At 42.1% G+C, this 25,906-nt stretch overlaps 1 protein-coding gene across 5 annotated transcripts in view; it reads left to right on the top strand.

Annotated features, from left to right (window-relative positions):
* Positions 1-25,906, top strand: part of LOC112252741 (arginyl-tRNA--protein transferase 1) — a 193,479-nt gene that overhangs the window by 106,751 nt on the left and 60,822 nt on the right. For all 5 annotated transcript variants that reach the window (XM_024424256.2, XM_024424259.2, XM_042323427.1 and 2 more), the window contains 2 exons: positions 4,968-5,149; positions 17,375-17,474. In XM_024424256.2, coding sequence (XP_024280024.1) covers positions 4,968-5,149; positions 17,375-17,474 — 282 coding nt within the window. The remainder of the gene's footprint in view (positions 1-4,967; positions 5,150-17,374; positions 17,475-25,906) is intronic.

Raw genomic sequence — 25,906 nt, 5'->3', positions numbered from 1 at the left:
GTTTGGCGGCGTGAGTGAAGGAGGCTTTGTTGCGGAATAGAAAGCCGATTCTTGATTTGATTTTCGATTAGAGATGTTTGATATGAGTCTGGAAGGAGAGTTTACAGTCTAGCCAGACACCTAGGTACTTATAGATGTCCACATATTCAAGGTCGGAACCATCCAGGGTGGTGATGCTGGTCAGGCATGCGGGTGCAGGCAGCGAACGATTGAAAAGCATGCATTTGGTTTTACTAGCGTTTAAGAGCAGTTGGAGGCCACGGAAGGAGTGTTGTATGGCATTGAAGCTCGTTTGGAGGTTAGATAGCACAGTGTCCAAGGATGGGCCGGAAGTATATAGAATGGTGTCGTCTGCGTAGAGGTGGATCAGGGAATCGCCCGCAGCAAGAGCAACATCATTGATATATACAGAGAAAAGAGTCGGCCCGAGGATTGAACCCTGTGGCGCCCCCATAGAGACTGCCAGAGGACCGGACAGCATGCCCTCCGATTTGACACACTGAACTCTGTCTGCAAAGTAATTGGTGAACCAGGCAAGGCAGTCATCCGAAAAACCGAGGCTACTGAGTCTGCCGATAAGAATATGGTGATTGACAGAGTCGAAAGCCTTGGCAAGGTCGATGAAGACTGCTGCACAGTACTGTCTTTTATCGATGGCGGTTATGATATCGTTTAGTACCTTGAGCGTGGCTGAGGTGCACCCGTGACCGGCTCGGAAACCAGATTGCACAGCGGAGAAGGTACGGTGGGATTCGAGATGGTCAGTGACCTGTTTGTTGACTTTGCTTTCGAAGACCTTAGATAGGCAGGGCAGGATGGATGTAGGTCTGTAACAGTTTGGGTCCAGGGTGTCTCCCCCTTTGAAGAGGGGGATGACTGCGGCAGCTTTCCAATCCTTGGGGATCTCAGACGATATGAAAGAGAGGTTGAACAGGCTGGTAATAGGGGTTGCGACAATTGCGGCAGATAGTTTCAGAAATATTATTAAAACGGTTATGGCGTTTGTTTTATTTTCATGACGGTGTTCATCCATAATCGTCAGTTACACGATTATACAATTACCGTGCCAGGCCTGATGGCTAAACAGCTCTGAGGACTGGTACTGTGTGTCTGCCCAGATTGCACTTCTCTTCCCCAAACCAGACCATGAGCAGCACCCTAATGAATATCAATGCCCCTCACTAACCTGCTCCACTTTGGCCACGGAGCCTTCTGAAAACTCATGGAGCACTCAGGCAGGAATTCAATCAAACCTGCCATAGCAATGTTTATGCAGTGTCGTTGTTTATAGAAACCGCACACAGACTTCTTATTCTGAAAAGTGAAAGCATACCTGTGAGGGGAGTCTACCTGGTAGTAGTTGTAGCTAAGTTTTTCATCTCAGATTTTATTTGACCATAGGGAACAGTTGCTCCTACTCAAATACTGCAATATGCATTTGTTTGAGTTAAGAAATTACACTTTTACTCCCCTAAACTAGACCAGAGGGGGAGAGCGTGGAGAAGGGGGAAGTAAAGGGGGAGTTTGGGGGCCCATCAGAGGGATTTGGGCCCCTTTTGAGGCCTCAGAGGCAGTTTACTGTTTAGCGGTGGAGAATGTTTACGTTGTTGTCATTGTGGCAAGGACACAGCCATTAGGCTGACCTGGGAGGTTGACGCGCAGGTTTAGAGTGAGACAAGATCTACCTCTTACATGTGTCTGCTGCATAAACACACACAAGTGCACACATACATACCCGTGCGTAAACGCACACGCATATGAGTGCACACACACACCGAAAGTAAATAGACACTCAACCATTCACTGACAGACACTCAGGGCCATGCTCAGAGGGGGTAAGAAAAATCACTCTCGCACACATATGGAGACCCACTCTCTCACTTCTGACTAAATTCTAAGTGAACCTAGGCTCTGACAAAGACTCCAGTGTTTGCTGCCAGAGCCTGTACCAAGAAATTTACAGGCTGCATGCCTTCCACTGACGGGCATTTTCCCTAGCCCCAGACAGACTGCCACAGCTCAGGGGCCCCACCCAGCCTCCAGATGTGGTGCCCACTAGGAGCCCCAGAGGTATACTACCAGTTTTGTGTTTTTAAAAGTTTTAGAACACCTACTCATTCAAGGTTTTTCATAATTTGTACTATTTTCTACATTGTAGAATAATAGGGAAGACATCAAAACTATGAAATAACACATGGAATCATGTAGTAACCAAACGTTTTAAACAAATCAAAATATATTTGAGATTCTTCAAATAGCCACTCTTTGCCTTGACAGCTTTGCACACTCTTGGCATTCTCTCAACCAGCTTCACCTGGAATGCTTTTCCAACAGTCTTGAAGGAGTTCCCACATATGCTGAGCACTTGTTAGCTGCTTTTCCTTAACTCTGCGGTCCGCCTCATCCCAAACCATCTCAGTTTAGGTTGAGGTCGGGGGATTGTGGAGGCCAAGTCATATGATGCTGCACGCCATCACTCTCATTTTTGGTAAAATAGCCCTTACACAGCCTCGAGGTGTGTGGATCAGTGTCCTGTTGAAAGACATATGATAGTCCCACTAAGCCAATACCCAGAATAGATGGTGTATCGCTGCAGAATGCTGTGGTAGCAATGCTGGTGACGTGTGCCTTGAATTCTAAATAAATCACAGATAGTGTCGCCAGCAAAGCACCCCCACACTATAACACCTTCTCTTCCATGCTTCACGGTGGGAAATACACATGCGGAGATCATCTGTTCACCCGTGGTATTTGCGACCAAACTTGAAGAAACTTTCAAAGTTCTTGAAATGTTCCGTATTGACTGACATTCATATCTTAAAGTAATGATGGACTGTCGTTTCTTTGCTTATTTGAGCTGTTCTTGCCATAATATGGACTTGGTCTTTTACCAAACAGGGCTATCTTTTGTATACCACCCCCACCTTGTCACAACACAACTGAATGGCTCAAACGCATTAAGGAAGTAAATTCCACAAATTCCAGGTGACTACCTCATGAAGCTGGTTGAGAAAATGCCAAGAGTGTGCAAAGCTGTCATTCAGGCATATTCTGCAATGTAGAAAATAGAAAACATAAAGAAAAACCCTTGAATGAGGAGTCGTTCTAAACCTTTTGACTGGTAGTGTAGCTAATACAGCCACCAACCAGACCCCCGCCCAATTCCACCTCCACTCTCCCAGCTTAACACTCTCCATTTTACCCCCGGCCTCCCTCTCACTCACTTCCAACTGCTGAAAGTCTGCCCCGTGCTAGTCCTCCTCTAGTCTGCTCACTACACGCAAACACGTCACCCCCTAGCCCACATAGTGAACGGATACCCCTGTCCCCGTCTCCAATGCTCTGTTGTGTCGCCCAGGTAATCAGCTAGTGTTTGGTAACACAGCAGCCTGGCGCTGGAGCAAATTTGCCTTTTTACGGTAAGCTTCACTTTACACAGCTCCGCCAAGGGGGTACAAGAGGAATGTGGAGCCCAGGACCGGTGGAGGTCTTCTGGGAAAGATAGCTGTGAGTTTGCAGGGGTCCTGGAGGTCCAATTATAGGTATTGGGAGGGGGGGGGGGTTCATATTTAGACAGGTTTAATTGTGTCAAGGTGGTTGTTGCTGGTCAGTGGCCAAGCAGCATTCTGGGGGTTTTCACACTGTTGGATTAACAACGGCAGCGCTCTCTGTGTTGTGATAACAAGCGGCGTCTGCCCCGGGCCCAGATGGGCCATGGGGAAGGATCCTGTTTCAACCGTTCTTTCACACATGCACATACACCAGTCCACCTCAGGCTTAATATGCCCCCTAGCCCCACTAGCTGTCTAAAGTATGTGTGATGTAAAGCCGTTAAGCCAGTTGATTTGAAAAACCCAGCATGCAATCTGTTGGGTACTAAACAGGAGTTGTCTTGCACACACACATCCAAGAGTAAGCTTGGCCACATTCCACACCCTGCCCGGCGAGATGGATTTCATACAGGGTCTTTTATTAAAAGGCGTCTCCCATGTGTTTCGGTGGCTAGCACACACAGCTCTACCTACACCCCCTAGCCTGATCCCCCTCCACATTTGGGAGCTATTAGCGGGCTGAGTGCGGGCTACTGTACACTCCTGTGCATTTATTTATTTAATTGAACCTTTCTTTTGACATGGAGTCAAAGCTGAGCCCTGTATGAAACAATACACAGCAAAATACGACATACACATCAAACTTCACATTCATATAGACAATATACACATCAAAACACAATCAATCATAAAAAACAAACATTCTCCTTGAGTGAAAAGGTCCCCTAACAGCTGTCTGAAATGCCCTGGACGTTTGCACAAGAAGGCCTTATAAACAAAAAGAGAGCAGTGTATTGATCTACGAGATTTGAGAGGACCTGCCTACTTTCTGATACAGAATGCATTGATGTGTAATGAACCTATCGTCCAATGGTTTAAATAGAGTGGCATCTGCATTCATATAGACTATATCGCCATAGTCTAAAGCCGGAATGAATGTCGACTAAATTATTTGTTTTCTGCTATTTAACGAAAGGCATTCCTGTTTTTAGGAAGCCCATTTTTATTCTTACCCTCTTAACTAACTCATCAGTATGATTTTTGAAAGCGCTTTTTCCATCAATCCAGATACCCAGATATTTATAAGCAGGGACACGATAAATGTGTGCACCATCCAATGTACATATGCGGAAATCATCAGGTATATTTTTAAGTGTTTTGGAAAGTAACATGTACTTAGTTTTACCTGCATTAAGTACCAATTTCAGTTTCAAAGCAACAAATGCTTTCTGTAAACTACACGTGTGGGGCCTGGGCTCTAATGAAAAGATAAATGTGTGTGTGTGTGAAACCTGCTAATGCCCAAGCACTAACAAACCGGGGATTCATATGATTCAGTCACTAGGTCAATTCCATTTTTCCAGTTTGTATTTGTGTTTGTACTATTGTGATCTATAACCTCTCTCTCTCTCTCAGATGGAGACGCCTCCGGATGGACCAGCGGCGGGCTACGGTTCCTTCCACCAACAGTACTGGCTGGATGGCCGCATCGTGGCAGTGGGAGTAGTGGACATCCTGCCCACCTGCGTGTCCTCGGTCTACCTGTACTACCACCCCGACTTCGCCTCTCTGTCACTGGGCTCCTACTCTGCACTCAGGTCAGTAGGACTGGAGGGGTTAAGGATCGAGCCTCGCATTTGGCAGTGTTTCCATTGCTCCTTTCTTTTTCTTTTCTTTCTGCCTGATTTGTGTCTCCTCTCCTTGTCTTTGTTTCTCTGTTATAGACTTGCACTCTCTCGCTCTGCTCTCTTTCTCTCACTCTTTCCAGAGTTCAATAAAATGTATGAACTGGAAAAATAACTAGGCTTCTTTTCATTTAAAAGTTTCAATTCGCTAGTGAGAAAAGTCTGTATATCCTTGTCCCGCTAGAATGAACGATATGCATCTTCTATTGATAGGACAGGTTCCTGTCAGTCACAAAGCGAGCGGCGAGAGGGTAACACTGCTCTCTGTCCCGCCTCTCAGTACCTGTGTTGTTTTTGTGCGCTGTGGTTGGCTGCAGTAAAATGTATTTTGAGAGTAGGGAGAACATGATGCTTCTTCATTGTTTTCTGTGAGTGAATTAACACGTCACATGTAATGTAAGTGGTAACGATGAGTTGAAGTCCACTTAATTATGGTTTTGTGGCACATGTATTTTCTTTGAAAAACGCTGAAGACCTTTATAGCTAGCTACGGAGTCTGGGTTCATAGGCTATTTCATGTTTTTGATTGACGACCGAACCACTTGTGTAAAAGGTGTCCAACTGACTATGTCAATCTCTTATATCCCTTTGCTTTCATAAATTATACAACGTTTCACTGAGTGTACAAAACATAAGGAATACCTGCTATTTCTATGACCTCGGCTGACCAGGTGAAAGTTATGATCCCTTATTGATGTCACCTGGTAATGTCACTTCAATCAGTGTAGATGAAGAGGAGACAGGTTAAAGAGTTTTTTTTAAAGCCTTGAGACAATTGAGACATGGATTGTGTATTTGTTCCATTCCGTGGGTGAATGGACAAGACAAACCATTTAAGTGCCTTTGAACGGGGTATGGTTGTTCCCGCAATTCATATTCCCGCAATTCTATATTGTTTACAGGAATTCCAGGTTTACTTGACAGAAAACAACTTTTTCTTAGTTTGTGTTGCCACAATAAATGAAATTCAAAGAGTAGACTAGTTTTTCTGACTAAATTACTCATCTACCGCCTTCCCTCAAAGTCCCACCCACAATGAATGATTGAGAGGTCTGAAACCCTACCAACTTTGTACCAAACATCCTGCCCCCTCCCCTGACCATCTCACCACAGTTATTGACTGACAGGCCAAACTGTTAAATGGATAGTTCATCCAAGTTACACATTGGTTTCCTTACCCTAAAGTGTCCACAGTAGCATAGCCAATAAAATACATAATTTGAAGAACAAACATCATTCTAGAAATTCGTATCTTGCAGTAAAACTGTAAATATGACTTAAATGTTAAAGGTTATCTTACTTAGAAATTAGTCCTGATCTTATAGCACTAGACCAGGGATCATCAACTAGATTCCGCCACGGGCCGCTTTTTGTTGTTGTTGTAGTGCAGAGGTGCACAATTGGCGGACCTCGTGTCCAGGTCCGGACCGAGTGAAGGTCCGATCTGGACCGCGACACATTTCTCATAAATAATTTTGAAGTTAAATAATGATGAAGCAACCGTTTTTTTCAATGTACACATACTGTACTGGCTCAGCACAGCTGGGAAGGTCCCAGACAGCATTCCATACTACTGTGTGTTGTCCAATCACATGCGTTATTTAAATCACTTCACGAAACTCAGCCAATCAAAGCGAATGTTTACAATGCATGTTAGGAGACTGATGTCAGAGAGAGACAGCGAGAGAAGCAAAGCCGGAGCGAGAGGAGAAATTATAGAATGGTGTGTGCAAAAGTCAGGAAAGTTGATACAGAAAATCAAGCTTTCAAAGAGGAGTGGACAGACCAATATGCCTTTATCCTTCCCGCATTGAGTGTCAAACCACTCTGCCTGATATGTTCAGAGACCGTGGCTCTAATAAAAAGTGCCAACATGAAGAGCGCCACTACGAAACAAAGCACACATCTTTTGAGCAAACATATCCACAGCAGTCTGAGGTGAGGTCATGCAAAATATACAAACTCAAAGCCCAGTATGATCGGTGAATCTACTGATGTGAGTGATAATGCCCAGCTTCTGGTATATGTTAGATTTGACCACATAGAGAAGGAATTCTGTGAAGACCTGTCAGGTGTAACACCACTTCGAGACACATGCAAGAGGAAAGGACATATACATGGCCATAGAGGAGATGCTGAGAGAGGGGGATAGATCTTAAACAAGTGGTCTCTAGAGAGAGAGGAGCTGTGGCAGGACAACCCTGATCTCACAGCTTACCACTGCATCATTTATCAGTCTGTCCTGTGCGCCAATCTGTCAGAAGAGTATGCTGAAGTGTGAATATAATGATGAAACTTATCAACTTCCTCAGGGCATCCTCATCTAATCAACATTGCCTGCTGACAGAATTCCTGAAAGAAGTTGAGGCAAAAATCAAATGACCTATTGCTGCACAACAATGTAAGATGGCTCACTAAAGGCAGGGTGTTGGAACGCTTTTGGTCCATTCGAAAGGAAATAACAGCTTTCCTAGTACAGCTCAAGAGTCAGAAGGCGACACAGTTTTCACTTTTTTTGCAAGACGAGAGCAAAATGGATTTGTTGCTTTTTTGGTAGACATCACACCTTATCGATCTCAACGTGAAATAACAGGGTAATTCGGTTTGTGATTTGATGACATCTATCCGCTCCTTCCAGAGGAAACTGGACATTTTCATGGAATATCTTCAAGGAAACTGTGCACACTTCCGAAAGTGCAGGAACAGATTCAGGGTGAGAGAGATGTTTCTCCTCATGTGGACTTCATAGATAAGCTGATTGGAAACTTCAGAAATCGATTTGACAGCTTCAGGCTTGGACAGCAGCTCCTTCTAATTGAGAATCCGTTCCTCATCACAGATGTCAGAGGATTTTCAAAAGGAGATGACACAGACCTTCAAGTGGGCACATGGTGGATCTCTACAGATGGAACTGATTGATCTGCGAGCAAATGTTGCACCAAGAGAACACTTTCAACTAACTGATCATGACGCTTTCTGGCTGCAGGCTGTGTCTGAGACTGTTTTCCCTGGTCTAACCAAAGTAGCACTATACACACCTTGACCATGCATGGCTCCACATACAGTGAATCTTCTTTCTCCACTATGAACATCATTAAAAATAAGTACCGTTCTAGACTCAACAATGAGCACCTACATATGTGTATGAGAATGGCAAGGACTCCATTCCAGCCAAGGTTCAAATTAGTGGCTGGGCAAGCAAAAGACAACTTCTCTCGCTAAAGAAGAGAGATGGAGAAGTGAAGTGGGAGAGAGTAGGACAGATAAATATTAAATCTGTCGTTTCTTATTTGTTCAAAAATCAAAGCACTTTTTTCAGAAACAGGCACTTGTTATTTTTTTGAAGATGCAGTCTTGTTTTGCTTGAAATGAGAACATTTGTAATTGGCCTACTTTTATTTATGATTAGGATGCATATTTATGTAGCCTCATATGTAATGTGGCTGCATTGAAAATGTGCAATAAATATTGTTGAAATGTAGTACTTTGTTTATTAGCTATACATATACAAGAACTACATATGCCCCCAAATCATAGCGCACGTTAGACATTTTAATGGTTAGGACCTTTTGGGGGGAGAAAATGTTAGTGACTGGACCTCTTTGAATTCTATTTGTTGTAGTGGATGTTCATGGGCTGGAACATAATTACAAATAATTTGTAGACTGCAAAAATCCATTGCAAATATGTTTGACTAAAACATAATAATTTCAAATCTTCCTCACATTTATGTACAATCATGTGTCTCTTATGCGTGTGAATAGTTGTAAACAGATTTCTTAAACTAAAATCACCTGGAGCAGATTTCCTGTTGATTTTAGTCTTCTGTCAAATAATGAAAATTCTAAACGTAATTTTTTTTTTTTAACCACCAAGCCCACGGGTCGCCAGTTGGGGTACCCTGGCCTAGACGATATCCAAAACAGCTAACACACTCAATTCATACATTTTAAGTCATTTTAATTGTGTCATGTCTTTCTACTCGATAAGTAATTTTACCAATCTGGTGAAGTCATATAAAAAATGAAGTATTCAATAATTTAGCTGTGCATTTCAGATGGAAGCAAGGTCTTTAGAATGTTCCAAACGCCAAAAAATAGAGCTTGTTCTGAAGAAAAAAGAAGAAAAAAATCCTCCACAGCCTGGAAACTCCCTGGCTGGTTACTTTTTCTATTTGGCTGGCCTCTTTACTTTCAGAAAACATAATCTTTTCACTTTTTGTTCTCTCATTTGCTCCTATGTTTTTCTTTACCTCCCTCATCCCCATCTCTCTTCTCTCATTTCTCTTTATTTTTTCTCTCTTCTTTCAGGTTCTTCTTCCCTAATTAACCTTTACACTCTCTCTCTGTTTCTCTCAATCTCTCTTGATTTTCCCACCACACGCTCACCCTCCCCACCTCTGTGGGCAGTAGAGGTACAGTATAGGTAATACCTAAGGACTGGGTAGGTAAATACTGCTCTCATCTGTCAGTATTGGATGAGGCAGTGGGGTGTTTGTGGTGCGGCTGACGACAGCACTGTCTGCTGGTATGAAATAAGAGATCACACACACGTAGCGCGCACATACACACACATCTGACGCTTCCTTGTAAAGTGTAACCCAATAATGTGAGAAAGCGTTTAAGTATTTCTGCACAGATGTTGAAGGACTGGGTGATTTACAGAGTTGGCCATGTGTATGCATGCATGTGAGAGACTACAGATTGTGTGTGTGTGACTAGTAGAGAATGTGCAGTTTGTACATTTTGCGCTCAGACACACACAAGCCTGAACAGACTATGGTCTGGATTTCTTATATTATTATTGCAAGAGTCTGTCTCCAAGAGTAACAGTACTCCCTGTGTAGATAAAGCCCAGACGAGGTTATTTGATTAGGTTTGATTTGATTTTATAAGACTTCCTCTGTCAGATATACACATTTTCTGCCATACACCTTCTGAAGCGTGTGTGTGAGGGGGAGGGTGTGTTGTGTGTGAGTGAGCGAGCTAGAGGGAGACTTGGTGTTCCATAGGGAGTGTGTGTAGGTGTGATTATGTGCTAAGAACAGGAGAGGGAGATGTTGAGATGTTCTGAAGAGGGGCCCCAAGGAGAGGGGGATAAAGAGGGATTGGAGGACTGGACATTGCGCCTGAGGCACTGTTATCCAAAAGGCATTGGAGTAGTTTTGTGTGTGCGTTAGGGGTGGGCGATATTACGATAGCATTGTCTATCAACGATGATTGACAGCCATCGTCGATGGTGACGACATCGTGATGTGACAGTCTCTCGCAGGGCAGCACAAGTGACATTCAAAATAATTTGCCTATTCCTATTTGCTAAAGCCTATTTGAATACTGTGTGTGGTGCAGAACTCGAGAGGAATATAGGCCAGATAGTGGAGAATTCCACCAAAGCAGCACAACATGTCCAGTCAGAAAATATTGTTTCTTTCTCTGTTTCTGTCGGCTGCATGGGCTTTAGGCCATTCATTTTTTATGTAGTCTACATTTTCTGCTCTCTCCATTCGATAGGCAGTTATGATTATGACTGAAGGCATTGACTGCATCATTTTATGCATGGTTTTCTCCCGATCAAACAATGAATGTAACCGAGTTCAATTTCAAAAGGTTATTATGAATAGCCTTAAACTTAAAGTAGCCAGGTGACTAATAATGAGAGCGAACAAACAATACCAATAGTCTATAGAAAAATTGAATGTAAAGTTGAATCAAGTTTAAGCTTATTAAGAGAAATTATCCATGTGGGCCAAGAAAGTACCTCATTTTTTAAAAATGTTTATTTTATATTTTTAACCCCATTGATACCAACTTCTCATTCACAATTGTTAACATTCCAAATAAAACAAGGAACAATTTCAATACTACAACTGCATACTCAATTATTTAATACCAGAGTCCTAAACTGACCTACCGGCACCAGTGAATCTTGGAATTTTGCACATTATTCCAACAATAGGGTGTTCACTAAAACAAAAAAAGGATTTACCCTGCAACTGGGTTTGGTAGCTCATTCTTTTATACTTTAGCAACAAATCAAATCAAAGTTTATTTGTCACGTGCACTGAATACAACAGGTGTAGACCTTAGTGAAATGCTTACTTACAGGCTCTAACCAATAGTGCAAAAAAGGTATTAGGTGAACAATGGGTAGGTAAAGAAATAAAGTAACAGTAAAAAGACTATAGGCTATATACAGTAGCGAGGCTATAAAAGTAGCGAGGCTTCATACAGACACCGGTTAGTCAGGCAGATTGAGGTAGTATGTAAATGTAGATATGATGAACTGAGAGTAGCAGTAGCGTAAAAGAGGGGTTGGTGGGTGGGACACAATGCAGATAGGCCGGTTAGCCAATGTGCGGGAGCACTGGTTGGTCGGCCCAATTGAGGTAGTATGTACATGAATGTATAGTTAAAGTGACTATGCATATATGATAAACAGAGTAGCAGCAGCGTAAAAGGAGGGGTAGGGCACACAATGCAAATAGTCCGGGTAGCCATTTGATTACCTGTTCAGGAGTCTTATGGCTTGGGGGTAAAAACTGTTGAGAAGCCTTTTTGTCCTAGACCTGGCACTCCGGTACCGCTGGCCATTCGGTAGTACAGAGAACAGTCTATGACTGGGGTCTTTGACAATTTTTAGGGCCTTTCTATGACACCGCCTGGTGTAGTGGTCCTGGATGGCAGGCAGCTTAGCCCTAGTGATGTACTGGGCCATGCGCACTACCCACTATAGTGCCTTGCGGTCAGAGGCTGAGCTATTGCCATACCAGGCAGTGATGCAACCAGTCAGGATGATCTCAATGTTGCAGCTGTAGAACCTTTTGAGGATCTCAGGACCCATGCCAAATCTTTTTAGTTTCCTGATTGGGAATAGGCTTTGTCGTGCCCTCTTCACGACTGTCTTGGTGTGTTTGGACCATTCTAGTTTGTTGTTGATGTGGACACCAAGGAACTTGAAGCTCTCAACCTGCCCCACTACAGCCCCGTCGACGTGAATGGGGGCGTGCTCGGTCCTCCTTTTTCTATAGTCAACAATCATCTCCTTAGTCTTGGTTACGTTGAGGGATAGGTTGTTATTCTGGCACCACCCGGCCAGGTCTCTGACCTCTCTATAGGCTGTCTCGTCGGTGTCGGTGATCAGGCCTACCACTTGTGTTGTCTGCAAACTTAATGATGGTGTTGGAGTCATGCCTGGCCATGCAGTCGTGGGTGAACAGGGAGTACAGTAGGGGACTGAGCACGCACCCCTGGAGAGCTCCAGTGTTGAGGATCAGCGTGGCAGATGTGTTGCTACCTACCCTCACCACCTGAGGGTGGCCCGTCAGGAAGTCCATGATCCATTTGCAGAGGGAGGTGTTTAGTCCCAGGATCCTTAGCTTAATGATGCGCTTTGAGGGTACTATGGTGTTGAACACTGAGCTGTAGTCAATGAATAGCATTCTCACATGAGTGTTCCTTTTGGCCAAGTGGGAAACGGCAGTGTGGAGTGCAATAGGGACGTTGGAAGCTTGTGTAGTATTGCTTTGTAAACAAAGATGGCGCTGTGTTAGACGGCATCCAAAAGTTTAAGAGTAGTGGCTGCTGCAATTTGGTAAATGGTGTCCCCATAGTCAAAAACTGGCAGGAAAATGTGTGCTGTACAATATGCTTCCTGCTATTTAGGGAGAGGCAGGATCTTTTAAAAAATTATAATAAGCCCACGTTAAAGCTTAGCGTTTTAACCAGCTCATTCGTATGTTTTTTTTAAACATTCAAACTCTGTCAGTCTACATGCCCAGATGTTTACAGGCAGGAAACCTATCGATGGGAGAACCATCCAATTAATAAATATGTAGTCCATCAGATTTGAGTTTTTTGAGAATTAGAGAGCAATATGTATTTAATCTTGCCCGTATTCATTTTTAAACTAACCAGGGCTTTCTGTAAGGCAACATAGTCAGATTGCAGCTCTATGGGGCAATGGCATACATGCCAGAATGATTACCACCCTGTAGCACTCACTTATGTAATCATGAAGTGCTTTGAGAGACTAGTTATGGCACACATTAACTCTGCCACCCTTGACCCACTCCAATTTGCATACCGCCCCAACAGATCCATAGACGACACAATCTCAATTGCTTTCCGCACTGCACCAATCTAGATAAGATGAATACCTATGTAAGAATGCTGTTCATTGACTACAGTGCAACGTTCAACACCATTGTCCCCTTCATGCTTAGTGTATGTAAAATTCTTACCCACTGGAATTGTGATACATTGAATTATAAGTGAAATAATCTGTCTGTAAACAATTGTTGGAAAAATGACTTGTCATTCACAAAGTATATGTCCTAACGGACTTGCCAAAACTATAGTTTGTTAACAAGAAATTTGTGGAGCGGTTGAAATATGAATTTTAATGACTCCAACCTAAGTGTATATAAAGTTCTGACTTCAACTGGAAGTAAATAAGGTTTTTCTCTTTATATTTTGAATATTTAGCAACAATGTCTAATCCTGTTTTTGCCTTGTCCATTATGTGGTAGTGTGTTTAGATTGATGAAGAAAGAATATTTAATCAAATTTGTAGTAAGGCTGTAACGTAACACAATGTGGAATAAATCAAGGGGTCTGAATACTTTCCGAATGCGTCATAGCTGCATGTGCACACTTGCATGTTTAGCATGTGACAACAACAAGATCATATTAAGGATAGCATCACAAATGAATACATAAATACCACTTGAATTTTGACAATGAGTTGATCATTTGAATCAGCTGTGTATTTCTAAGGCAAAAACAAAAATGTGCACCCCTTTGAGTCCCCAGAACTGAGAATCACTGCTCTTCATTGTGACATCTTCATTTGCAGACAGGCTTTCACAGCTCTCTGTATCTGAGGACAGAAAGATATCACAAGAAAAAGGCTCAATTATACTAAAATACTTTAATGTTATGTTACTATTATCTCTGTGCTCACTTCTAGGGACTTGAACTACACAAACGTACCTACCTTATACAGAATAGCCTACTCTCTCACTTTGACAGTTGGGGTTGCCATCCTTTCACCCTCTTCTTTGGGTCTTAGCTAGCTAACTACAAATGCATTTGGAGTTTGTTTTTTACATTGATGAATACATCAATATAGCTAGCTAATATGAATTTAGATAGCTGGAGATATATGTAAAGTTGTCTAGATAGCTAGCTAGCTACGTCAGCAGCTCATTTGATTTAGCCTGTACGTTATCTAGTTTGCTAATATTCTTACTTTTTTAAAAACATTTTCAAAATATATTTACTTACTTGAATAAGTTCTCCCAGCCATGTGGACGATTGGAAACAGGGCAGCAAAGTTCGTCACCAGAGAGGTTGAGAGCATATTACTATTTACCTGTGAATAAATTTGTGAAATTGTGAATGGATTAAACTATTAACCCATTTAATAACCAGAGCTGTGCTGTGCAAAACCTGCTGTGCTGAATTCCTTATACACAATCTAACTTGCTGCTATATGTGACTGACCGGCTCAAATCGGTCTTATGTAGCAAAATTAGAAATTGTGTTTTTTACGTTGGATAAAAGTAGAGACTCAGAGCTACAAAATGGTATATCATACACTGTATTTCAGGAACATTAGGAAAATAATTTTGCTTTGAAAGTAAATTTGTAAACTCACTTTTGAGAAAATGGCCTTAAATGTTTTGGTACTACTATTGCAGAGCCCTTCTTTGTATACACCCATTCAGCATTGTTCACACCCTCTTAAGCCTTAGCCCCACCCATCTCTTTAAGGGTTAATCCCATTGTACTAACCGCAGTCAAGCGCCAAAGCTAACTTGCTAGCTACTTCCAGACACATCTGAGCGAGAGCAGCTCACTGAAGATTACTTGCCCTAGCAGAGCTGGTTAGGCTGTTATGTTATCCAGAGCGTTGTTGACTGCAACTGTGCTGTCAGATTGTCCATTTGTAAATTCAGAGCATTTCACATTCAATTTAACAATTGTTTTTGTATTTACAGATGGCATACAAGTTTTGTTATTAAGGCACATGTATAAAAAAAAAAAAGCATTTTGATTTAAAAAAAAACATTTTATTCAAATGGCTCTCCTGTGAAGTAGTGACCCGCGACATACACCTAGTTTCCTGAAATGGGTTACATATGCTGCCAGCATACCCACAAGCGAGGCACTCTGGTAGTGGCACGTGGCAATTTACTGCTTACACAAGCTGTAAGGGTGGGTATTGGGATTAAGCCTTTATTTTATGCACTCCTTAGCCTTATTGTCTACCTCTCCTCTCAATATTTCAATGTTTTTATCCAATGTAATGTGAACACTGGGGAAACGAACTGCGTACTATAAGTTAGTTGTTGGTTGCTTCCTAAATGGCACTCCCTACAGTACATATAATACACAGTACACATACAGTACACATAATATTCCCTACAGTACATAGTGTACTATATATAGCGAATACTGTGCCATTTGGCATCTAGATGTTTACTTCCTTGTTTTATAAATGCCAGCTGGTTTTACTACTCTGAAATAGTCAGATATGATTATAGTATGTTCTGATTATACTATGATAAGTGATTGGCTAAAATTACTCTTTGCAGCAGATTTCTAAAACGTTTATACAATATTACAGATGAGACTCATGTTCTGTGTAGTACAGCTGTTTATTAAAACCTTTTAGGTCAAACAATACATTTTTAATTAATATAGTGTTCTATATCATTATTATATGGGTAAAGGACTTTGCTGAAGAGTTCATACTATAAGATGGGTCTTGAACCAGCAACCTGCTCAGGGATCTGTCATGGCACTCCACTGTCCCCAGACCCTCAAGGGCCCTGTGCATTCTGACTACCTGTACTAAACTCAGAATTAAATCCAATTGATACTACTTCATTGTAAATCTTTGTGAGAATCAGACAGGCAGAAAACTACTATCACAATAGAAAACTATTATACTCTATCTGCATTACTGCCTGGACTAAACTCACAGAATTAAATAGGACAAAATAGATACTTTTGGTCATGTAGTGTATGTGGACACCTGCTTGTCGAACGCCTTATTAAAAAATTATGAGCGTTCATTTGGAGTTGGTCCCCTCTTTGCTGCTATAACAGTAATTAGGCCTGGCTCACAGTCAGTGTTCGAATTCATCCCAAAGATGTTTGATGGGGTTGAGGTCAGGGCTTTGTGCAGGCCAGTCAAGTTTTTCCACGCTGATCTCGACAAACCATTTCTGTATGGACTTCGCTTTGTACACTGGGGCATTGTCATGCTGAAACAGGAAAAGGGTCCTTCCACCAAACTGTTGGCACAAAATTGGAAGCACAGAATTGTCTGGAATGTAATTTGTATGCTGTAGCGTTAAGATTTCCCTTCACTGAAACGAAGGGGCCTAGCCTGACCCATGAAAACAGCCCAGACCATTATTCCATCTCCACTAAACTTTACAGTTGGCACTATGCATTCAAGCAGGTAGCGTTCTCCTGGCCAAACCCAGATTTGCCCTTTGGAATACCAGATGGTGAAGCGTGATTCATCACTCCAAATAAAGCGTTTCCACTGCTCCAGAGTCCAATGGTGGCGAGCTTTACACCACTCCAGCTGACACTTGGCATTGCGCATGGTGATCTTAGCCGTGCACTGCTCGGACATGGAAACCCATTTCATTAAGCTCCCGACTAGCAGTTCTTGTGCTGACGTTGCTTCGTGGCAGTTTGGAACTCAGTAGTGAGTGTTGCAACCTAGTACAGACCATTTTTACGTGCTTCAGCACTCGCCGGTGCCGTTCTGTAAGCTTGTGTGGCCTACCACTTCATGGCTAAGCCGTTGTTTCTCCTAGACGTTCCCACTTCACATTATAACAGCCCTTACAGTTGACCGGGGCAGCTCTAGCAGGCCAGAAATTTGACGAACTGACTTGTTGGAAAGGTGGCATCCTATGACGGTGCCAGGTTGAAAGTCACTGAGCTCTTTAGTGAGGCTGCTCAACTGCCAATGTTTGTCTGTGGAGATTACATGGCTGTGTGGCTGAAATAACCAAAATGCACTAAATTGAAGGGGTGTCACATGCTTTTGTATAAATAGTGTACTTTATTATATTGTCTGTCTGTGACTAAATCCTCTATCTCTGTTCTCCAGGGAGGTTGCCTTCACCAGGCAGCTGCAGAAACAGTCCCCCAAGCTGTGCTTCTACTACCTGGGCTTCTACATCCACTCCTGCAACAAGATGCGATACAAGGTACGATAATGACACTTTTACTTTGTTCTGTTATACTCTGCTCTACTTGACTTCTCTACTGTACTCGGCTCAATTGTATACTGTTGTACTCTACCCAACTATATTCACCCTAGTAGGATGCCAATAACTTCTCCAAAATAGTAGAGAATATTTCACGACAGTATTTCTATTATTCTGTATGATATCAAACAGAGAACTGTAGTTTTGCCCCGCTCCTTAACATGTGAGTGTGATTAATGGCTGAGGCTTTGATGTGAGCGCAGTGTTTTCCCTATTCTATGTGTTTGTTATTTTAATCTCTGTGCCTCACCTCCATAAAGACATTTGCGTGCAGTGCACTTGGTGGAGGGACAGAGGATTGGGATGGATGTCTCATCTACATTCCAAATTGCACCCTGTTCCATATAGTGCACTACTTTTGACCAGGGCTCTGGGCTTCGGTCAAAGTAGTGCACTATGTACGAAACAGGGTGTCATTTGGGTTGCACACCTTTTCTCTTACGGAGAATAGGGTGAGAAAATATATATATATATATATATCTCATCATCCATCATCATCATCATCATCATTTGGAACCGTTTAAACGGTGTTGATGCCCCCTTAGACTCCACTTCACCACCCCCCCCGCCTAACCTCTCCGACTGGTGGCTACGGCGATGTCTCTCATTGAAACCCCAGTACATTCAGAGCGTCACGTTCCTAAAACCCTATCTGGCCCTCATGGAGAGCTCTCCCTCCTCTCAGTTTCCCCCCTCTCCCTCTTTTCCTGTCTTTCCCTCTGTGTTATTCTAGGTGCAAGGGTCTCAACAGGGAGACCAGTCTGAACTAGTGCTCTGGCTCTCTCTCCTTCTCATTTTCACTCATTAGCCCCTACTCCTCTGTCTATGTGGGCCCCTGTACTAAGGAGTAAGGCTCTGGTCCAGAGCCATAGTTTTGCTCTAGTCTATACATTATGTAACAACAGCCCACTGAGAGCTGTGTTCTCTTACTGAATGTGCTGTTACTGTTCTCACTCAGTGTGCAGTTTTTCTACTGCACTGTAGCTTCAGACAGCCAGTGTAGAACCCCTAAGCCTCAACAACTCCCAGTTGAGGTAGAATCATTGACGTCCAGGCCTAGGTTGGCATTCAACTCAAACCTATAATCAGTCTATTTTGAGCTGGGCAACGGAGAGACCAGAGGGTTGTGGGTTTGAGACCTGGGCCCAGGGCATCTTCGGGACATAAACAGACATCATGTCAGCCATTCCATTGGTAAAGTGTGTGCGCGTTAAGAGATGTTTAATTAAAATGAAGCCAGGGGGATTCTGAATGGTTAATTCTCACATTCTCAACACTAATGGTTATGCTTTATCCAACACTCTTAAGGCCTGGCTGCCTGACATTTGGGCCTGTTTAAATCTGGTTCTAATCCTTCCCTATGGTAGCCTGCTATGACATGGTGAAGCACTGGAAAGGAGGTTTATAAGAGATGGAGCACATATACACACACAAATACAAACACACACACACACACTGTTCTGCTCTTAGAGCAGAACAGCTGATTCATATACAGTAAAACTGTAGGGAGGGGAAGAATGTCAAAAGTGATGGACTCGCCCACAGCAGATAGGAGGAATGGATAGACTGATGGAGTGAAAGAGTAAGGGAGAGCAGACTGGGCTGCTAGAACCATAAGCGGTTGAGGATAGGTCACAGTGGAGATGGCCACTGTAAATCAGCAACACTGTAAATCAGCAACACCCACTAACACATGGAAACATACACACAATCATCTCGCACACACAGAACCATCTCTGTCTTTCGCATACACACACACACAGGGGACATCCACATAACATTGACTAAGACGGGATGGTTTTGAGGAGGTTGGGTGAAAGTAAGCAGCCTTTCCAAGTCTATTAGATTGGGCCAGAAATGTCTCGTTAATCCCCCCTTTCTCTCATTCATTTCTTCATTGCCTCCGTATTTCATTATCTAATCCCTCTATTCCCTCATTGGTTCATTCATCCATGTCTTATTTCATTCAGGTATTCCTCCCAACTTTTCCCTTTCTTGTCGAAGTCATTGTGATGTCTTGTTGAGGATTATGGCAACATGCCATTTTCACACTCCTCCCCCCCAGCATTTATTATAGGTCCGCTTGATGGATCTTCCATTTTCTGTGTGTGTGTGTTTGGTTGCCTCTGCGATGTTGTATATACGTAGAATCCTAAACACACTGGTGTCTGTTGCCACAGTTTCCTGCCCCTTCACCATTGGTATTTATCCCCCTATATCTGATGGGGGATACCCATTCACTACCTTATTTACCTCGCCCCATTTTATCCCCGGGAGAGACGGAGCTGGGGTGAGAAGGTTGCCCAGTTCCCACCTTCTTGCTCTCTCACTCACTCACTCACTCACTCACTCACTCACTCACTCACTCACACACACACACACACACACACACACACACACACACACACACACACACACACACACACACACACATACATACATGCCCACAGTGTCCCATTACGAGCTTATTTGCATATGTGACCAAACTAGCTAATTAATGCGTAGACGCGCTGTGCGCTTGTTCTGGTCACAAAATGTACCCGTTTGGAGTCCCAGCAGGATAATGATGTGTTGGAGGCCCCCTGTGTTCTGGGACTTAGTGAGGGCCTCTCAGTCCTAACCCTCTCTCACAACATGACCACTTGAACTCTGCTGGACACCTCTCAGCAGTGAGCAGTCTCAAACCTCTCTCTCTATCGCTCTCTCTCTTTTTTTATTGAGTCTCCGGTGAATATCTGGAACAATTTGTACTGTCTACGAGTGTCAGTGAAAAGAAACCTAGAACACTTTATAACACTGTTGAAGTTCCTTGTGGAATTTAACTTTTTTAGCACAGTTAATGTAATTCCAGCAGTAGTCCCTGTGAACTTTTTTGAAGCATTTTGTTTCGCTAATTGTTTGTTTGGACTTCTGGAAATGGATTGTATCTCGGTGGAGTCTAGAACATAGCCTCATCAAATGTTATTTGTCATATGCCAAATACAAAGGTGTAGACTTTACCTTGAAATACTTACTTTTTTACACTGCATTTGTAAGTAAGAACATTTGCAAAAAATATTTATAAATGGTATCACAATAAATAACGAATACAAGACTATATACAGTGGTGACTCCTTTAAAAGTTGCGAGCTAGCGCCGTGGGATTTAGAGGTACCCAGTGTCATGGCTTTATAGCTCCAGACCACCGCGGGGGGGGTTAGAGCACTCATTATGCATTTGGGTCCCAAGGTTTTTATATGACCAATCATGTCAAGTGGTTCCAATGAAGAATTTGACATTATGCCACTCGTCGCTGATTTGACATTATGCCACTCGTCGCTGGTGACTTTCTTCAGCAAAGATGTCTGACAAAAACATAACGTTGGAAAAAATGTAAGTAATTATAACGTCATAACGAGTCAAAGAATTTTTTTTAATTCCACCATAATTTGCAAATAAATTAATTAAAAATCCTACAATGTGATTTTTGGGATTTTTTTTTCTCATTTTGTCTGTCATGGTTGAAGTGTACCTATGATAAATTACAGGCCTCATCTTTTTAAGTGGGAGAACTTGCACAATTGATGGCTGACTAAATACTTTTTTGCCCCACTGTATCTCTTGATGATTTCTTCCTCAAAGAAATCTCGAGCCTTGATGCCTGAAAAAGTAGGCAAGAGTGAATTATTGTGGAACACAAAACAGTCCGTGAGTTGTAGGCTTCAATATTTTATGTAACTTTTGCTTTGTAAATAGCCAAACTTACCATCAATAATCAAATATGGGCCTGGTCCCTGGTGAGAAATTGCCCCCCCCCCCACACATGGAGTTTTAGCGTGAATGCTTTGGACCCGGCTTGCTTGATTATTATTATTTTTTCTGTAGCAGTTTTGAGCAAATTGCTCAAGGGCCACGGTTGAATCGTCTTTGAAGATGACGCCATTGAATGTCTCGTACGCTTTGATCCATGCCTGGGCCTGCAGGACGCAAAGTTCTTTGTTTGTCAGACGAATCATTCGGTCGAAACTACAAAACCGTACAAAACAAGCGAACACACATGGTTAATGTTCTAAGAATTAAAAAAGAATAATATATAATTAAATAAAACATTTCTTACCGAGCCTTTCCATAAGTCCACTCAAGTTTCTTCAACTGTCTTCTGACTGTGATTTAGAGTGACTGTTGCAACCAAAAAAAAGCTTTAAAGACAGAGTTAATGAGGTCACCGAGAAAGTCTGGACATGGCCTGCTCTCCCTTGTACGGAATTAGGCACTTTCCCGTGTTTACTACAGTATGTACTGTAGGCTGTTTACTTGTCAGACTGCACAGTAGCGTAATAAACAAATGCAGGTGCCTTATCTTCTAAATGCTTTTATTATCCAAATGTAAAAGCCTTCTCGCTTTGGACGTCTATTTCAGCACTGTTTCAGCGCTGCTCTGAGACAAGCATGGAGAAACGAAAATGTTCAATAATATTCTTAAGATATGGGTTGACTGAATATTAGCAAGTGATGTCTGCTAAATAATCAAGTTAGGTTTCTCCAGAAATAAATCATTCTAAATAACAAATGGGCTTTATTTACAAATTAGTGAGAATTCTCACCCCATGTTCAAGAATAGCTTTTTTCTCGCTCACTCTAGGTTAAATTAAAATTAAATCTCCAAAATATTGTTACATTTTATACAAAGCTATTATTAATTCATTCATTAATTTAGAATTGTATAAAAGCCCCTTAGTCTCACAGAGCCTATCTGATAATATCTAACGTGAAATGCCCATTAGATATTCATTTAGAATCCTCCAATCCTCTATATGTAATTATTGGCAGAGAGTCACCTCATTGAAAACAAATATTTTTAGATATACTGTAGGCCTTACCATAGGCAAAATGAGTCTCGCTAGTGTTGATTAATGTGCTGCAAAAAAAAGTGGTATAGGTCTTATTTATTTCAGCATCGTTTCAGCATCGTTTTGCACTGTTTTGAGACAAGCATGGTGACTGGTCTTGATAAATCAATGAGATTTGTATCACTGACTCTCCGTTTGGGTATTGGTTAGATTAGAATTTCAAAAATGAGGGTGCATAAATGTTATGCTCTTAGTTTAACCTTTATTTAACTGTGCAAGTCACAAGGACACCTCCTCCTTCCTCCACTTCGGGGAGTTGAACCCTGGTCTCCCACGTGCCCTGCCCGCACATCACTGGGATTCTTTAGCTAAATAGCCCAGTACTGTACTGCCGACTGTCACGTTGTACAGCGCCATATTTTCCATTCCATCCTAATGGAAACCCAGAGGGTTTTTTGTTTTACTTGAAATAGAAAAAACATAATATTAATCAAATTAATTAAGCAAGTACCAGTCAAAAGTTTGGACACCTACTCATTCCAGGATCTTTTTACATTTTTACTTTCTACATTGTAGAATAATAGAGAAGACATCACAACTATGAAATAACACACATGGAATCGGTTAAGAACAAATTCTTATTTACATGGACAGCCTGCTCCTTCCTCCCCATTGTGGAATTGAACTTCGGTCTCCCGCGTGACCTCATTCTCTAGTACAAACATGGCCTGCTCTCCCTTATGTAAGGAATTAGGCACTTTCCCATGTTTACTACAGTATGTACTGTAGGCTATGTTTACTTGTCAGACTGCACAGTAGCCTAATAAACAAATACAGATGGTTTATCTTCAATGCTTTATTATCCAAATGTAAAAGCATGTACTGTATTTCTTCATCAGAATCTTTATGATTTCATTTATCAAAATGCAGATGTTGATTTAGTTATAGATCCGTAACGAATTATTATGGGAATAAATATCACTGAATATCAGAAATATTGGATTAAAGTTGTCTAATGAACGCAAACAATTTAGAATCCTCCAATCATCTTATGCTGTAGCCTAGCCCTGATCGTCACGTTGTACAGCGCCATATTTTCCATTCCATCCTAACGGAGACCGAGGTTTTAATTTTTCTTCAAATAGAAATATCATAATAATATTAATATTAATAAAATATTTCATTAACATAAAAAATGTCTGACAATTAAATAACGTGCCACAGAATGCTGCAGCATGACGCAACATTTAAAGGAGGAACCACTGTACAGGGAGTACCGGTACCCAGTCAATATGCAGGGGTACAAGGTAGTTGAATTAGTATGTACATGTAGGTAGGGGTAAAAGTAACTAGGCAATCAGGATAGCATGTAAACAGAGTGGCAGCACAGTGTGAAATTGTGTGTTTTTGTGTGGCGTCAAAGGGTAATTGTAATAGTCAGGTTAGCCATTTGATTAACTTCAGCAGTCTTATGGCTTGGAGGTAGAAGCTGTTCAGGTGCCTTTAGGTCCCAGACATTGCTCTCCGGTACCACTTGCTGTGCGGTAGCAGAGTGAACAGTCTATGGCTTGGGTGGCTGGGGTCTTTGACACGTGTTGGCCAAATCCGACGCGTTTTGGAGCTGGTGTTGTAGGATTCTATCTTAGTCCTATATTGATATGTTCCATGTAGGATGTCGTAGCGGGCTTTCTTGTAAGCGTCCTTGTCCCATTCCTTGAAACCGGTAGCTGTAGCCTTTAGCTCGATGCAGATACTGCATGTAATTCATGGCTTTTGGTTAGGGTACATAGTCACTGTGGGGACGACATCGTCGATGCACTTATTAATGAAGCACGTGACTGATGTGGTAAACTCAATGTTATCCGATGAACCCCGGATCATATTCCAGTCTGTGCTAGTGAAGCAGTCTCGTAGCTTAGCGTCCGCTACATCTGACCACTTCCGTACTGAGCGAATTACTGGTACTACGTATTGTAGTTTTTGCTTGTAAACAGAAAGCAGGAGGATGGAGTCATGGTCTGATTTGCTGAATGGAGGGCGAAGGAGGGCCTTGTATGCGTTTCTGTGGATAGAGTAAAGGTGGTCCAGAGTGTTAGCGCCCAGTGGCGCAGGAGACGTGTTGGTAAATGCATTTCAGTCTCCCCGCATTAAAGTTTCCTCCCACTATAAATGCTGCATATGGGTGTGTTTCTTCTTGTTTATTTATGGCCCTGTACAGCTCGTTGAGTACCTGCTTAGTGCAATTCTGGTTTCGGGGTGGGATGTAGACCGCAGTGATGATTACATATGAAAATTATCTCAGTATATTAAAAAAGGTCTGCAATTTACCATGAGGTATTCTATTTCAGATGAGCAAAAAAGCTTGAGCTATCCATCACACCAGATGTTGTTTACAAAGAGACACACCCCTCCCCGATTGGTTTTGCCTGAGTCCGCTGTCCAGTTGGGACGAAGCATGGAGAAACCCCTCGAGATTCATGTCCATATCGACCGTCGGCAAAGTTTCTGAAAAGCATAGAATATTACAGATTTTCACGTCCCTTTGGTAGTAAACTCTCGTACGGATGTCGTCCATCTTGTTCTCAAGTGACTGGACATTTGCCGATAAAACGGAAGGGGAATGCCGAACAATCTTCTCTACATCTAACAGAGTCTAACAAAGACTCCAGCCGAAAGCCCTTGCGTCTTCTCTTGCGTCTTCTCTTGCGGTGCTTCGGGAGCCCGAAAAATGGAGTTGGGCCCAGTGTAAGCAAGGGAACAGCTGAGTCAGAGTTGAAGTAGAAGCCAAAATCAAGGTTGAATGCGAGGTTAGTAGCTGTCGACTTGTAGTTCAAAAATACTTCAGTCATAGGTGATAATGGTGTGAGCTTTCTGGAGGAAAAGAAAGTAAAGAAACACGAAAAAGTCACTAAGTAGCAAAATCGGGTTTGAGCACGTAAGATGTCAACCGTCTGCACCATCTTATCTCCAGCCTGGTCCCTGGTCTGTTTGTTGTAATGTGGTCATTGTTTGGCATGACAAATCATACATTCTCTAAAGAAACAAATGGCTGTAAGTTGATACTTTAACTCTGACAGTATCAACATTTCAGTTTCCAATTTTATATTTCATACCACTGTCTATTTGAAGACTGTTTGGGAGTACTGATTTACAATTTTGTTGCTGATTTGCTGAAGGACTGTGTACAGTGCATTCGGAAAGTATTCAGAACCCCTTTTCCACGTTTTGTTACGTTACATTCTTATTCTAAAATTGATTCAATTATTTTTTTTTACCTTAATCTACACACAATACCACAATGGTTTTTAGAAATTTTAACAAACGTATAAAAAATTCAAAATAAGATACCTCATCTATCTCTCGAAATTGCGCTCAGGTGCATCATGTTTCCATTGATCATCCTTGATGTTTCTACAACTTGATTGGAGTCCACCTGTGGTAAATTCAATTAATTGGACATTATTTGGAATGGCAAACACCTGTCTATATAAGGTCCCACAGTTATTTAACAGTAAATGTCAGAGCAAAAACCAACCACTGAGG

The sequence above is a fragment of the Oncorhynchus tshawytscha genome, linkage group LG06, assembly GCF_018296145.1.
Source record: "Oncorhynchus tshawytscha isolate Ot180627B linkage group LG06, Otsh_v2.0, whole genome shotgun sequence".
Lineage (NCBI taxonomy): Eukaryota > Metazoa > Chordata > Actinopteri > Salmoniformes > Salmonidae > Oncorhynchus > Oncorhynchus tshawytscha.
The sequence above is the reverse complement of the archived record's forward strand: the minus strand, read 5'-3'. Positions and strand labels throughout refer to the sequence as shown.